The sequence below is a fragment of the Meleagris gallopavo genome, chromosome 4 (assembly GCF_905368555.1).
Source record: "Meleagris gallopavo chromosome 4, MGAL_WU_HG_1.1, whole genome shotgun sequence".
Classification (NCBI taxonomy): Eukaryota; Metazoa; Chordata; class Aves; order Galliformes; family Phasianidae; genus Meleagris; species Meleagris gallopavo.
The window spans coordinates 30,964,263-30,979,625 of NC_139407.1; the positions used below are offsets into that span (position 1 = coordinate 30,964,263).

At 43.4% G+C, this 15,363-nt stretch overlaps 1 protein-coding gene across 3 annotated transcripts in view; it reads right to left on the minus strand.

Annotated features, from left to right (window-relative positions):
* EPHA5 (EPH receptor A5) overlaps positions 1–15,363 on the minus strand; it is a 198,771-nt gene that overhangs the window by 29,230 nt on the left and 154,178 nt on the right. For 2 of the 3 annotated variants that reach the window (XM_085222717.1, XM_085222716.1), the window contains 3 exons: positions 3,914–3,981; positions 2,050–2,175; positions 733–918 (listed from right to left, as the gene is read on the minus strand). In XM_085222717.1, the coding sequence (XP_085078843.1) occupies positions 733–918; positions 2,050–2,175; positions 3,914–3,981 (380 nt within the window). Of the gene's footprint in view, positions 1–732; positions 919–2,049; positions 2,176–3,913; positions 3,982–10,402; positions 10,469–15,363 lie in introns of all 3 variants that reach the window. The other variant, XM_085222715.1, reaches the window with a different exon arrangement.

Genomic DNA, 15,363 nt, shown 5'->3' on the forward strand with positions numbered 1-15,363 from the left:
ACCCTTCCTGCACTCTCACCTCAGCTAACTTCCACTCTTGCTCACATCCCCTGTGAGCAATCATGAAGTCCCATCATGACCCTCAGCCAGCACTTCGCTTCAGTGGCTTCTCAAAATAAGATGGCTGGAAATCATTTGGTTTGGCTACCCAGTCTTTTGGTAGCAAAATTCTCTACCTTTCCTTGTCAGGAAAATTGCTTCCTACGTCTCAGCATTTCTTTACTCTCATTGGAGCTCATATGGTTTCAAAAGTAAAGAAAAAAAGGCAGGAATAGGAAGTGAATCTGCTGTAAGCACTGAGAGGAAGGCTTGGTGTCCGGGCATTCAAAATGGTCCCATGTGGCTTCATTCCAAGCAGAGGATGCAACCTAGTTATTTGGAAGGCAGAAGTCATGCAGCACGCTCCACTGGCCCTCAGGCATCCTAACCTTACTCCTGTACCCACCATCTACTCCATCTGCACATGGCCGGGCATGTAATCTCACTTATTAACTTCAGACCTTTGAATGGGGATTTTCCCTTAGCCCATGTGTATTACACCTTAGGAATTAATATTTTTCATCATTTCTGTTCCCAGACCTACTAAATGTTAAATTTCAGGCAAGGGGAGTTTGCTGCTTTTAGAGAAACGATGAAGTGCACACTGACAACTTGAGTTACCCAGTGCTTTGTCCCCTACCTCTCCCATCAGTCAGTGTTCAAAGACAGCAGTCTGCAGCAGTCTGCACCTACTTTTTGTGACAACACCTTCCAGGTGGATGATGTTGGGGTGGTCGAACTGCCCCATGATGCTTGCTTCTCCCAGGAAATCTCGCCTTTGCTTCTCTGTGTAGCCCACCTTCAGGGTTTTGATAGCCACTGGAAACTCGCGTTTTCCCTGCAGTTTCAGCCGTCCACTGCAGACTTCTCCAAATTCACCTTCAGAAAAAAATCAGAAAGTATCACAGTATGCCTAAGGAATGCAGAGCACATATCTGTTTGTAGGATACTGCCTATCTTCTATAGAAAGCTAATCAAAAATACCCAGGGCTGTCCCACAGTTGTGAATACGGAAAGTAGAACATCACAGTGATAAACATCACAAACAGCCAGTGTACCACAAGCCATAAACACAAGAAAACTAGGAAGCTGCAAATCTCAGTCTTTTAGAAAGATAACCAGAGCTGAATGAAACACTTCTGGTGACAGATTTGATCCCACTCTAAACGTGAGCTGTTCCAGTATGTAATTCTAAATTTAAAGAGCTATGCTCCGAATTCCATTGGGCTTTTTCTCATTTCATGATATTTTTGCCTACTAGATGAAAGACTCCTGTCATATCCTGTATCAATGCTCTGTGTAGATAGCTGTAAAACACAAACGAGTTGCTTCTTAACCTTCCTTTGCTAAGTTGAATAGATGGAATGCTGTTACCCTCTTACAGCACCACATATTTTTATGGACTATGCACTCTTTCTGATCTTACAACTACTTCTTTTTTAAAGGTAGCCTAAATGGTTACTTTTCCTGGTGAACAGTAAATTATCTTTAAAAACACAGTATAGGAGGATGCCAGATATTCCTGCTGTTAGAATCCAAACAAACAGCTTAACTTGAGCAGAAATGGAAACTTAGTCTTTTAACCATAGAAATTAAGTGCTTTGGACTTTGATTTGTGCTTGTTTTTGCCCTTCCCCCCTTTTAAAAAAATCTCAGATGAACTTTCAATCTTAATTTTTGCTTCAAGACTGACTTTAATCAACAAGGAGAAAAAGATGAAAGTAGTGCAAAAGAATCTGAACATTAAGTTCTTAATTTCCCTTAGCATTCATAGAAGTAACTCAGCTTGGTCCAAACTTGTCTGTTTTCTGCCATTTTTAACTCAGTCACTGAAATTAAAAATTGCCGACAATGGCAGATTTGTCCCTGGCTTCTACTGAAACAAGGGTACTCTCCACATACCTTGCAGAGTGCCTAACAGCACAAATATTTCACAGCCCTTTTCTGGTTTCTAATGCTATAAACGCCCTCCCTCCACACTGCTAGGGGTCACAAAACGCATTTCCATACCAGCTCCAATAACTCTTTCAATGGTTATGCACGAAGCTTCTATTTCCTTGGCAAACTCGTGGACAGCTTGATTAGGGTCCTCGTAGGTGTGGGGATCAATGTAGGTTCTCACACCAGGCAGTTTAACTGCAAACACAAATTGCAGTATTAACAGCACGTGACACAGCAGATGAGGATAATACTCATTCCTATCCCTTGCACTGTCTGCTTTGCCAAAAAACACGGCAGCAGGGAAATCTATTTCTACTGCAAAAATGAACAGATAATGCTTTCTGAATGCTCTCTGAGGATGCCCCACGCTTTGAAACACTGTGCAAGTGAGCGCTTTCAGAAAATGACATTTAGTTTATATGTGACACACATGCATCTTCATCATATTTAGGAAAACCCATGACAGTGGTCAGCTGGGAGGACAAGCAGCTTAAAGTTCCTCTTGGTGCTGAGCAATGGGCTGGTCCAGGGCCTGGTGCAAACCTGTGCCATCGGGAGACCTAGCTTCATGCCGAGCAACTGTTAGAGAATGCCTGGATGACCTTGGGCAGGCAGCTCTGCCTCTGCACACTGCAGTGCCTCATCTGTAATTCTCCCCACTGCAGAGGTTTATAAAGGCTTTGAGGTGTTTGACAGCACTGGAATGAGCCCTGTAAGCCGGTTACAGCCCAAACAAGCAGCCCTCCTGCAGGAAGGGGACTTCAGGAAGAAGAACACAAAATGAGGAATGCTGAGCAGCAACTTGCAAAGCAAGTCAGATGGATGGCAGCTGATGGAGAGCTGCAATAAGTTATGCCCTACCACTCATATATTAACTAATCAATCAGCCACATTATTTCAGATGGAGTTACTGAAATTTAAATGAACAGAATATTTGCAGTACAAAGCCTGTGGGTTGTACCACTGTAAATGTAATCAATACCAGGCTTTCTCTACAGGACTCGAGAGGAAAAAAAGTATTTTCATTATCTTTATTATAAGTTTGTTTTGACAATCATTAAGGCTACTCACATGAAGAAATGCTCATCAGTCTAATAAGACAGCTACATTACACAGTGGCTCTTAATTGATTTGCTTCCTGCTGCCTTCATTACATAGCACTAATGGAAATCTGACTTTTGCTCAAGATACGTTTGCCTTTTCCACCCCAAAAGGCACTTTACTGTTACACATCCACAGATCCCACAACATTTTATTAAGGAAGGCTTTTCAGATGCTGGCTTTGGAGGTACCAAAGGACTAACAGTAATTGCAATATGTACTTTTCAGCATCACCACAGAGGCTCATTTATTCAGACCACCTTACAGTCGTTAATATGGCATTTCTGGAAGCTTCCTAAGAGTAAGAAGTGAACATTAATTCCTCATGTCTTGTAGAGGCATCCAAAGCAAAAAGTAGCTGTGGGGTTCAGTCCTCACAGCCAGCTGTGGGCTGGCTGGAGTGGAGCAAAGGTTTACAACAGGTATTCTGTACAGACACACCCAGAGCACAGACTGAGAGCTGTGACATGCCAGCCAGGCAAAATTAAAAGCATCTTGAGTCACACTGCGTATTCCAGCACCATGAAACAAAACAAAATGGCTGGCTAGGCTGATCCACTGCAAATAGCATTCTGTTTGCTCCATCCTGGAAAAAGAATGTGCAGGCATGATTAGCTGGGCACAAATAACAATTGTTCCAACTCTCACGTGTGCACTCTGTTCTCCGTGCTGCTTGGAGCAGGGGCAGATGGGGACTTACTGAACAAGAGAATTATCTGGATTCTTTTGTGAATTAACAGCAAAATGATTTCTGAAAAAAAAGCCCTCAGTTGTATTTTTCATTACCTGGCAGAGCAAAAAACACATATATCCATGTTGGAGCTTTACTCACTGTGGCCATTATGAAAATGCATCTTTTCTTCTTCTGGGTCTTGTTTAGCCTTGCTGTAGCCACACCGCCTGGAAAAAAAAAACAAGAACAACAACAAAAAAGAGTGCTTTTGTCTCTGGAATAGCAGAACCCCTCTCATTACCTCAGTTGGGCAAAGCACAAAAACCCAGAGCAGTGACAAATCCAACCTCTCAAGTGGCCGTTCTGCTGCTGTCCCAGTTTTAGCTCATCAAACTACTTGCAATTTCCCTAATGGGATTCAGGGCCCAAGGCCCACTGACTTTCAATTGGACTTGTGCTTCTAAATCCCACAGATGCCTCTGAAAACTCCATTCTGCCATACATCTAATTTAGCTATTATTATGAAGAAAAAAGCAAGAGCAGGAAGGACAATGGAAGGGGAATGAAATGAAACATTAGAATTGCAGAAATGGGATCTCCTAGTCAACAGAGCTCAAACCCCAGCTTTTGCAGGTACCATCCTGTATGTATTGCACTGTCCCTTTACCCACTGTATTTACACAGAACTAGAAGTTTTTTGGTATTGTAAAAATAGCCTTATGCCAACATAACATGCAAAATGATAGGGCTAAAACAAATGACTATCTGTCAGCTCACTGCCTTCCAGGGTCTGTTATATACTCCTGGTTCTGACTGGGTTTCCTACACACCTCCTACCTTATTCAGGGGAGCTACCATTCATGCAATCCCTTCTGACCAGCAGCAAGACAGATGGAAGGCACACAGTCACTACCTGACCTATCTTACATCTGCATTAGCACCAGGCAGTGCAAGAATGCTGCTGGATCCCACAATAGAGCTGTGAACACAGCCATATGGGAGTCACATCTCCCTCAGGGAACCTACCTGTGGCTGCCCTGCCCTGACTCAACCCTCAGCCTTTGCACTGGTTCTCTAGGGGATGTCACCACACCAGCAGTAAGTGGCTGCTTCAGTGGCATTTCTGAGACCTGCTTCACATCGATAACCACTTTGGAAGCTACAGGCTAACCGCTTAGGCAAGGACAACCACTGTATACACACACGTATGTATTTTAAAGTACAGGATGAAGTGTGTAGGATGCATATATATCTGTCATTGTTTTCAAGGACCCGATATAATAACTGGACATAGGAACTGAATCATCCTGAAAGCAAACCACATGGACATGAGACATAGGTACACTGCTTCTAAGAGTGAAAAACCTACAAGCAACGCTCGCAAGCCAGCCAGCACACAGCTGGACAGCTGGCGTTACACCTCCAACAGAAAGCCTCGATTTGCCACTTGAAACTGAGAAACGTGGGAGACTTCTCTTTCATCACCCAGGATTTTGGGACAGGGCATGCACACGCTCCAGCATAACTCACAGCAAGAAGAGTGTATGATTAGCAGAAACAAAACTGCAATTAGGAGGAGGCAGTAATAGGCATCTGCATGAAACATGCCCTCAGCGTGAAGTCCTATTACCGTGAACTGCTGTCTGCCTGGTTGCAAGGGGCCGAGCAGCCTTTTGGCTATAGGATTTTGGCACCAGATTTGTGAAACGATTAAAAACAAAAGCCCGGTAAAAGGATGCAGGCAGGGCTGCTGAGCTAGGTCTGGCAGCACTGGGCCCCAGAGGGCTGAGGAGGGCAAAGAAATATGAGCTACGTGGTTACTGCCAGGAGGACAGCAGGGATGTGGGGCTTACCTCTACGAAAGGTAAGATGTGACAAGGTGAGACAGGAAAACAGTAGAGGCAAGTAGAGGGCAGTGGATCGCTACAAGGTGCAAAAATAAGGGGGGAGTGACTAGCAATGCAGGGGCACCGGCACAAAGATGACAAGGCCTATACACAGGGACTAATGCGTAAGCTGGCTACCCATGCAGGGTGCGATTTCAGCCGCAATGACAGAACCACAGCCAGAAGCAGAGACCATTGTGCTCTGAATGCAAAACCAATGATAGAGGCAAAGAACAGCCCAGAGACCCAGGTTGTGGGTTATCCCCACTTTGCTCTTGGCATTGCTCTTCTCCTGGATCTAGCAGCAGCAGTGCCACTTCCCATGCCGAGACCCTCACAGTAAGGGCCATTTTAAAGGGTATTTTGGTTCTTATGATCTCTGGGTGAAAATGGATCCTCCTCCTTCATCATGCTGTCTTCTCCTGAAAGTCAAACAACTAAAGACAGAAGTCAGTTCCCACTTCTGGCAATCCCAATGTTTCAGTTCTGCAGGTTGCCAGAACTATCAGAATCAGCTTTCTGCAGAACTAACTTTCTGCACTGGGGTGTGCACATAAAGGAGAATGTGGTTTTGAGGTGTATATTCAAAAATTCAAAATTCCTCAATTCAACCTTGTTCTATGCACCTAAAGCACATACACTGACATTGGCTTATATGAAATGCAAAAATTTATTTTGTTCATCTTTTCAAACAAATGTCCTATTTCTTTCTCAGGTTTAGAGTGCTTCATATAAAACATACTTTTCTACCACTACTCTTTTTACTAAATGTATCTCGCTCATCAAGAAGGAGGAGAGAGAGGGACAGGGAACGTGTGACCGCTGATATACAGGATTCTAAGCACACCATAATGCAAAGCACTGTTCTACCACACAGGGATACACTTAAGGGACCCATGCAAACAAGTTGGCTTTGGCTATACCCTCCATAGAACCAGGCTATGCACATCCCGTCTGAGGCTAAACCTCATTTCTTCCATTCTGGACTTTCAGAAATAAGTTTTCTGACTTTCTTCCCTACCTAAATCCCACAAAAACCTGCTATTTCACATTAAAAATCCTAATTCAGTAAGTGAATCTAACTAATAAATGAAATTATATAAATATTCTGGTTTTGCAATATGTTTCTTTGATAGAAAAAGCTCCCATTTCTTTGGGAAAATAATCCATTTCTGCATGCGTATTTGCTCTTAATTCTTACTGGAAAAACTGTAAGTCTGAAGTCTCTTGATGAAGATTCATTCTCCAATTTACTATCATTTTACAAAACAGATTTCCTTCATCTTTTCTGAATCACATACAGTGAAAGCAGAAAGATTCTGACACTGCCTCCCACTGTGCTGGAGACACTCAGCCAAAGAGTTAATGGAATTGAGCAGCACACCTGGATCTCAGCTCATTTACTCCTGTTGTGGATTTGTCCCAGTTTCTGTATCTAGAAAACAGATGTCCTCTTTGCATAGCTCTGTGTTTTTCAATAAAAGTATCAGAGGAAAGAAGTGAGACTTCAAATATTCTTCAAGCATCATGTCTTATTTAAAAACTACTTGCAGATTGGCAGGCAGCTCATAAAATATTTATGGAGCAGATTATTAGAGTGAAGTTGTAAAATGATCCCTATATAGGTTTATAAAATATAAAACGAACAGGTAGAAAGATGAAGAATCCAGCTGGGAAACCAATGCCCTCTGCCTCGCATGATGCCAACTAATGGAGAAGAATCCTTCCAGTGTCAAGAAAGGAGGCAGGAGGATGCTTGCTCTCCCTGCTTGAGATTGGGATGCTTGCATCTGACCCAGTACTTCAGAATACCTTTGCTGGGTGGTGTGTGGCTCCTCAGCTGCCTGGAGCACCCCCAAAAGCCACAAAATGCCAAAGGGAAGGAGTTTCCATGTCTCTGTCTCAGGCCACTACTCTGGTTAAAACTCAATGCAAGACAAATCCAGGAGACTGTCTCTAAAACCATCTGGATCTCAAACATTCAAGCCCTGGGTGGTGACATGGCAGTCTTTATGTACCTTTTTTTTTTTTTTAATTTTACAATAAAATGCCAAAGCATTTCAGCACATGGCCAAAGTGTTACTGAAACATGGGGATAATACTTAGTAGTCTTCGGTGTGGAAAGGGACCTCACTTTGTCAGGTGCAGCCAATACCATAAAACAGTTTGGGTCCTGAAGCAGCATGCAAACTGCTGTCCCATTCCTGCAGAGATTTATACACGTATTGTCTCTTACAGATGAGACAAATGAACCCACTGCACTTATCTGAAACAGAAACCCCCACTTGCTTTTCAGGGGTCAGATCTTCACTCAGAAGCATTTATTTTACTGTAAGTCTACTTTAAAGAGTGCACCCAACCCACCTTAAGCTGTCATTTTACAAAAGTTTTGCAAAGACCACAAAGTTGCTGTTTACGAGGGGTTAGTGCTCAGTTCAGGCAATTTTTTCGAAGATGTTAAAGCAATAAGGCTGCATACGTGTTTCAGGGCGGGACAATGTTCCATCCAGAGGAACAAACAAACAGGGCTCTGTCCATCTGGCCAAGATCCTGTCTCCACTGCTTGTGTGGAGACTATAGCTAGTAGGGCAGATAGCTTTATGCTGGATAAATGATGCTGATATCGAGAGCTAAAGGCAAAAAGCCTTCCTACAGTGATGTTGGTTCACACCCATAATTCACCTTTGTTGCTTGCAAACCTAGAATGTATTTAGTACCACAAAAACATGGAATGTTCAAGGGACTACTGTAAAATGAACATTTTTTCATACTGAGAGTTGCTTCCTATTTTTCTATCCACTTTCCTCTTGCTTTTTTTTGATGAGGTATCTGTAATGAGTTACTTCCATTACACTGGACCAAGCTTTTACCACGAGTAATTTGCAGCAAGACATGTAGGTGGGAATGGCTCAGCTCCTCCTCTACCTACTCTCAAAGACCTATAATTTAGAGAACAAGACTGAAAGAGCAGTAAAAGACTGTGAGATGGCAAGCTATGACCTTCAGTTCAGGTCAAAGACACTTCAGATGACTGGCCCAAGAGGAACCAAGGGCAGGTTCCCTTCCTAAGGGCTGCTTCTCAATTGCTCTCCCCCCTCCACTGTGCAGTCCTGCAGCTGATCTCCGACTAACTTGGACGCCTTACAAAGGAAGTTTTGAAATTCCAGTAGCAGTATTTTTTGCCTTTAGTCTTTCCCTGCCTTTGCACTGATTGACTCTTTGCTTTCCTAAATCACCACAGAAACAATTAAAAATAAACAAGATACTGTTTCCTTCTCTTGCAGGAAGTGATCTCCATAAATCTCTTTAGAAATGTTGTCATGCCTTCCAATGGCACAGTTGATGACATCCGTGCCTTGAAGTCACTTCTACCATTTCCCCTCCCAAAACAGCAGCCTGTTGCACATCATTCTCTTTGCAGCTTTGGAGGAAACTTGTGGAGGGCATTTTCCAAGTCAGCCAACTGCTCCTTGCACATCTCTCTCTTCAAAACTGTTAATTTCATTTCTGTTCTGTTCATGCTCTGTTCCTCGGAGACATTTCCAATAATTCCATTGCTGCCCCTCTCTTCTTGTGGCCCTAGCTGAGGAAATCTGAAGCACGAACCCCAAAAAGGGATTGCTTGTGTGTTGGTGGTACAGGCATGACAGAAAACAGAAATACCAGGAAGTGTACGGCAGAAATACACACCAGAACAGCATTTTGCAGTCAAACACTGCAAAACAAGCTGAGCAGTTGAGCTTGTTAATGCTGCTCTTAAGCACTCAGAAGTTATGAAAACTGATTTAAAGATACCCTAAAATACTGCACTAAAGGACACAGAAATGGTCCAACTTGGTGACAGCTGTGCTCCACCACCAGAGACCATAAGCCCGCTGACATTATGCAGAGCCTCAGCATCCCCCAGGAAACACAGCAGAGCAGCTTCACACATCTCACCCAGCTATGCTGCAAAACCTTCAGAGCTTAACAAACAAGTTGGGCATCTTGGCACATCGATGATCTCAAGGAGGGATTCAATAGGAGAGATTTTGCAAGACTCCTAGCAGGCTGAGGTTGCAGCTGATTCAGATATCCAAAACACTTTTCCTTCCAGGGAACAACTCAACCCATGTCCAGTCAAACCAAGAGAAATTAAACTCACACTTCCTTTGATGAGTTGGAAAAGAAGAGAGAGTATAAAAGAGCAGAAACTGGTGAGGCAGCCTGGAAAGAGGTGGTGGCAGAACATGGCAGCATGCAGCACACACACCCAACTCCCAGTGCCCGCAGAGATATGCCCAAAGCTGCTAGGACATATCGCTGCAAATAGCACCATGTCATCAGTCCAATCACATACAGCTCGTTCCACTGACATGCACATTACATGCCGTTAAATGCCATAACCTGTACATACCCACCTGCCCTCCACCCCTATTAGGGGACAATACCCCACTTTTAGTGACAGAAAACAGAATTTGATGAATTGTCCAGCACGCATGATGTTAAGCTCTGTTATGACACATAACATCTCCAGTGTGTTGTCTGAATCGATCACGGTGTAACGTATCAGATTTTTCCTCTGGGAACCCTGCTTTTGCTGGGGGAACACTCTGCCTTGGGTCATGCTATTTCCAGTTGTTGAGATAGACAAGCTGGATGCAGAGGGCAGATGAGAAAGTGATTTCCAGGGCAATACAAGAAAGGAAGGGAGAGGCAGACTGTGCACAGAAACATGGAGGTGGGACACAAAATAGGAGCCAGCGCAGGAAGGAACACTGACCATATTAGGCTCGGATAGGCAACAGCACGCAGAGAAGAAGCCCACCCACAGCCATGATCGCAGCAACTGAAAAGCAAACAAAAAGGCCCAGGATAAGGAATAATCCCACTGCCCTGGCAATGCCCAAACACATTAGCAACATTATTATATGCCCTTCTTCCCTTCTGTTTTAATTATTATTTGGCTCCGAACACTCTGGGCTGCAAGGATTTCACGGCATGGGCAATTGGTGATAAAAATGCCTTGGAAAAATTAGCTAGATCCCAGTGTTGCAAAACAATTAACCGTGCGCTCCCCATATCTAAGAACCACCATTAGGGTTAATGGGGTCACCCATGTGCTTAAACTTAAACCTTGGAGCAGGCAAAGTGACTATTTCCACAAGCATATGTACAGTACTCATACTATCACCTTTAAAATACAAAGCAGTGGATGACTGCAAGCCCTGCTTTTACAGACCGTTATGCATGTATTCACTCAGTCCTTGTGTTTTGCATGTGCATTATGAATCTGCAGGAGCACAGCCTTATGAGTTGTGTGAGAGCGTTCAGCCCACATCAAGTCAAAGCATGTTGAGCTGAAAGGCACCATGTGCTCACAGCTCACTTTCAGAGGCCAAGCCATTACGTTTATCAGAGTATGTATTTGCCTGGCATCAGCCTGTACCTCAGCAATTGCCCTTCAGCCTTGCCAGAGAACGTGCCATGGACAATTTTCTGTTAGCAAGACCATTAAAGTGATATATCCAAAAAAAGAACATAGGGCAGAAGAAACAACAGGAAGATCTTCAATAGCACACACAAGCACAGGCTCAGCAGTGTAGACCCCAGCTAAAGTCAGACGATGATCTCTCATTATTTCTCCTAAAATCATTGTGTGTTCTTGGAAAAATAAAAATTGTGCCATTCTGAGTTTTAAAGTACACCCTACGATTCCTAAACACATTAAAATAACCTATTTAGACAAAATTAACATTCTGTAACTGCACCATCTTAAATTATGATGCAAAATAACTTCAGGCATGCAATGATTTACAGAATTATATACTGGATTATGTGCTTACTTAAATTAGAACTGGTGAAGAATGGCTCCTAAGCTCCTTTCACATCAACACAACAACTCGCCAGCGTTTTATAAGCAGCAATGTCTTTTTAAAAAAAAAAATTAACTATAATTGACAATATTTGGTATTTTTATAATGCCCCAGATTGTGGAGTCATTAATACGGAAGAAGCTCAGCTTTCACTAAATCTCTTGATCCAATTTAACCCTGGATGTCCACGACTCAAAAGCCCCAAAAAGGCCAAAAGGAAGCAATGATTAATTTGTTTTGTGTCAACTCTGCTTTTTAATGGGCTCAACCTCACAAGATGCGAGTGCAGACAGGTCTCTAAAAGATCACTGCAGCTATGCTAACTATAACTACTCCCCAGTTAGCTTACATTTTAGCAAGGAGTCCTTTTCCCCCCTCAGGCATTTTCTAATAGATGCTGTCACCAGTCATTCCCACACTGCTCAGCATGAAAGTTAAGGTTTTTGAAACAACAGTTCAATTAATCGAAAAGCAATGACTTCCATACAGTTAAAAGAACTCAATAGTTTCTGAAACAAAGAAAACTACTCGAGCACCTCATCAGAAACTGAGCTGCTCTGAAATAAAACCTGCTCCCAGCACTGAACCCAGAGTATTTCAAATCCCGTGCTCTTTCAAGGTAGAAAAAACGCTCAAGTGCAAGGGAGGTATGCCTTGATACAGCCTCACTCCTGCACTCCAGTCTCACAGTGCTGTGCTGTGTCACTTTGGGCCAAAATACTCAAAAGTACAACATGAGGAAAAATCTAAAGCTATTAGAAACAAACTAACTTGGTTCAGTTTCCAGTCCCAGGAGAACCTGCAGAGGTAAGTCAATGGAGTACTTAAACCTGAGAGCACAAAGTATTCATTACTGCTCATGTTAAAAGGACATCTTGATTTGGCAAAGATAAAGATATGAGAATTCTGAGGGCAACAGAACTGCACATTAAACTGCAGCAAACCCCTCATGCACCATGCCCTGATGGTCACCCCAGGAGGAGCAGTTTCCCGGTCTTCTCGCACCATGTGGGGATTTTTTTAGTTTAGAAACTGAAGATTTGAAAGTAAATGTTTTCCAGACAAGATCAAATACTGTGACAAGGTAAGAGAGATCACCATGCAGTGAAACACGTCTGGACTTCTTCAAGTTTTAACATCTTTAACCAGCAAGCAGACCTTTACTGGGAAGCGATCGGACTTGAGGACCTCAAAACTACCTGTGTACATGCACTGTCTCCTCCAGCCTTACTGAACCAACCAGCAAACCACAAGGGGAACTTGTGGGGCTGTTCCTCAGCTCCAGCAGATGGTTGGGATCCCTCAGATTTGCTGAAGGTTAACAGATGATGTTTCTGCATAACAAGGCACATTATTGAGAGAACATCTGCAGAGATAAAACCCCTTTTCTGTGAAAGAATGCAGCAGCGTTTACAGGTGCCAGGCTGGCTTTGAATGCTTGGAGCCTTGCGTCCTGGGGAATGGCTGCAGATGGTCAGAGACCAGGCTGGGAAACCCAGGCCTGCAGCATGGCCTCTTAGATCACCGCTGGGAGAGCTGGGCCTGCCAGCATGGCCCAGCTTCTTGGCTCAACCCAACTGCCACTTTCAGCGATCTTGGACAGGCAAAGCTAACAGTTCTCCAGCTCCAGCAAAGGTGACCCCACTCATGCTCATGTGGTTTGCAAGCACAAGCGTCCAGAGAATGAACTTTTAATAAACTTGTGCTAGGAGTACTGAACACCCCTGGCACTGTTTCAAACCCTGAGCTATGTGTTTTGTTAATGAAATATATAAGATAGGCCTCACGACTGCGCCTTCAATGAATGTAATTAATTTACCACAGGTCTGCAGATGACCCAGACAGCATTTGGAATTAAACTAAATTTCTAGTGGCGAGATGCATCTCAGCAAGACTGCCATAGTGAGCTGAGGCTTATAAAAATTGTAAGTTGAAGACTTGGAGTCAGGATAAATGACAGCCTCATCCGCTGCTTTCAATAAGTTGCTCTAATGGGATGTTCTTTAGAGGTTTTGTGATTAGAAACCGCAATATTTGAGGATTTCTGGGAAGATTTTTCTAATCCTTCCTGCAGCCTTGAGCAATGTCCATGATCGCTCCCTGCATCTCCGGTCAGAATGTCAGCTCTGCACCAAGCACCTCCAGACTCAACGTGCTTGCTTCAGTCACCAGAGAAGCACCATTACTCACTGCCAACTGCAGAGAGTATATTTATACTTAGCCCAGACACATATAATGTTTAAAGAGTCACCTCCTCTTTGTGTTCCTACTGAGCTATGTGTAGTTCACATGTTAAGGCATGTCTCTTAGTGACAGACAGTAACTGAGAATGCAGAAGCCCAAGCAGGCAGTATATACAGAATCACTATGGGAAAAGAGAGCAACACTTCAAAGAAAAGGAGGCACACTTGGAAACATCCCTTGCATTATACTCTGAAGCCACAGAAAGTGCAGATAAGCTTTCCTGCAGATAAGAGCCCAAGTGCTGCAACATGGTGTGCATCAAAGAGAGATCACACTTCCTACATCTAGTGTCCAAAGGAGAATGGAATATTCACATATTCAGAGGAGCAGTGGGACAACAGCCTGATTTTCTTCTTCATCCTCTACCCACCCCACAGCCAAGAGAGACACTATAAAACTCAACTTCAAAACAAGCACATACAGGGCTTTCATCAGCGCTTGGCAGCAACTTGGAGCTGCTACCACAGAAGTCAAACTGCATTTTTAGCTTGAAAGGTATCCCAGTTCTCTTGTCCAAGTGGAAAAAGGACTTCCACAATGCCATCAAATGCATCATCTGGATGAGGAGCTTTTGCTGTACTCTCCCACATTTCCCTGATCAGACAGAGCTTATGCCAATCAGTTTTCTGTTTGTGGTGGTTCTTCTGTCCATTCACTCAGCTATTACTGGAATTTGTACATTCTTGGAGCTTAATTTCTGATCAAGCCAAGGTCATCTGAAAGCAGATTAGCCTGGATCCCTAAGTCCTTCTCTAAACTGCAGCAACTTAGACTGGCTTGCTGTGTGTTTGTACAGAAGTACTAAGCCCACAGGTGTTCAGAAGGAAAAAGAAATAAGGTATTGGAGCAGGCAAAGTGGCAAAACTGATCTAGGTAGTTTACAGGCAAAACATTAGATGTAAGGACTATGGGCAGCAGATTTCCACACCAGCTCTGGGATGGCGGACCTGTGGAGAAAGGCAAGTACCAGAGCGCTTCTTTTTTGGAGAGGTAACCTGAGCAACAATGCTGCTAACACTCCTCTCCTGCAAAAGGTAGGAATAAAGAGCAAAGAGGCTCCTAATGTGATGGAGATAGTAAAAACGCTAACCCAAATGCAGGTGGCACTACACCCTGCCTCCTCTTGGTAGATAGGAATTTTGAATTGTCAAGAGCAATAGTTTCTTCAGCAAAATCCTTCCTGTTGCCATTACAGGGGATATTTGGCAACAGGCACTATCAATAAAATGGTTACAAATCATGAGAGTCCTGTAGGAAGAAGGAAGAATAGGCAGGAACGTAGAGATAAAAATCCTCTTTAAAGTCGCAACTAACAAAAACTGTGACTCATGCCGGAAAAATTTTCTCTATGAAAAATGTTATGTATGACCTGTCTCCTGTTTCCTATGGAAATATTGAAGAAGTGAACTATTTTAAGCCCTGACACATCTTCGAAAAAGATGTGGCGGGTCAGGAGGGGGCTGTGGAAAAATTCATTTTGACCTTCCACATCACAGAAGGCTGCACATGCTGGCTTGGGACCTGGGATACACACCACAGTCCTCTCAACCTCTCTACTCTATGAAAGTCACTTTTTAACAAGATGCACATATTTGTGTCCAGAAACTAGTCCTTTGCCACCACA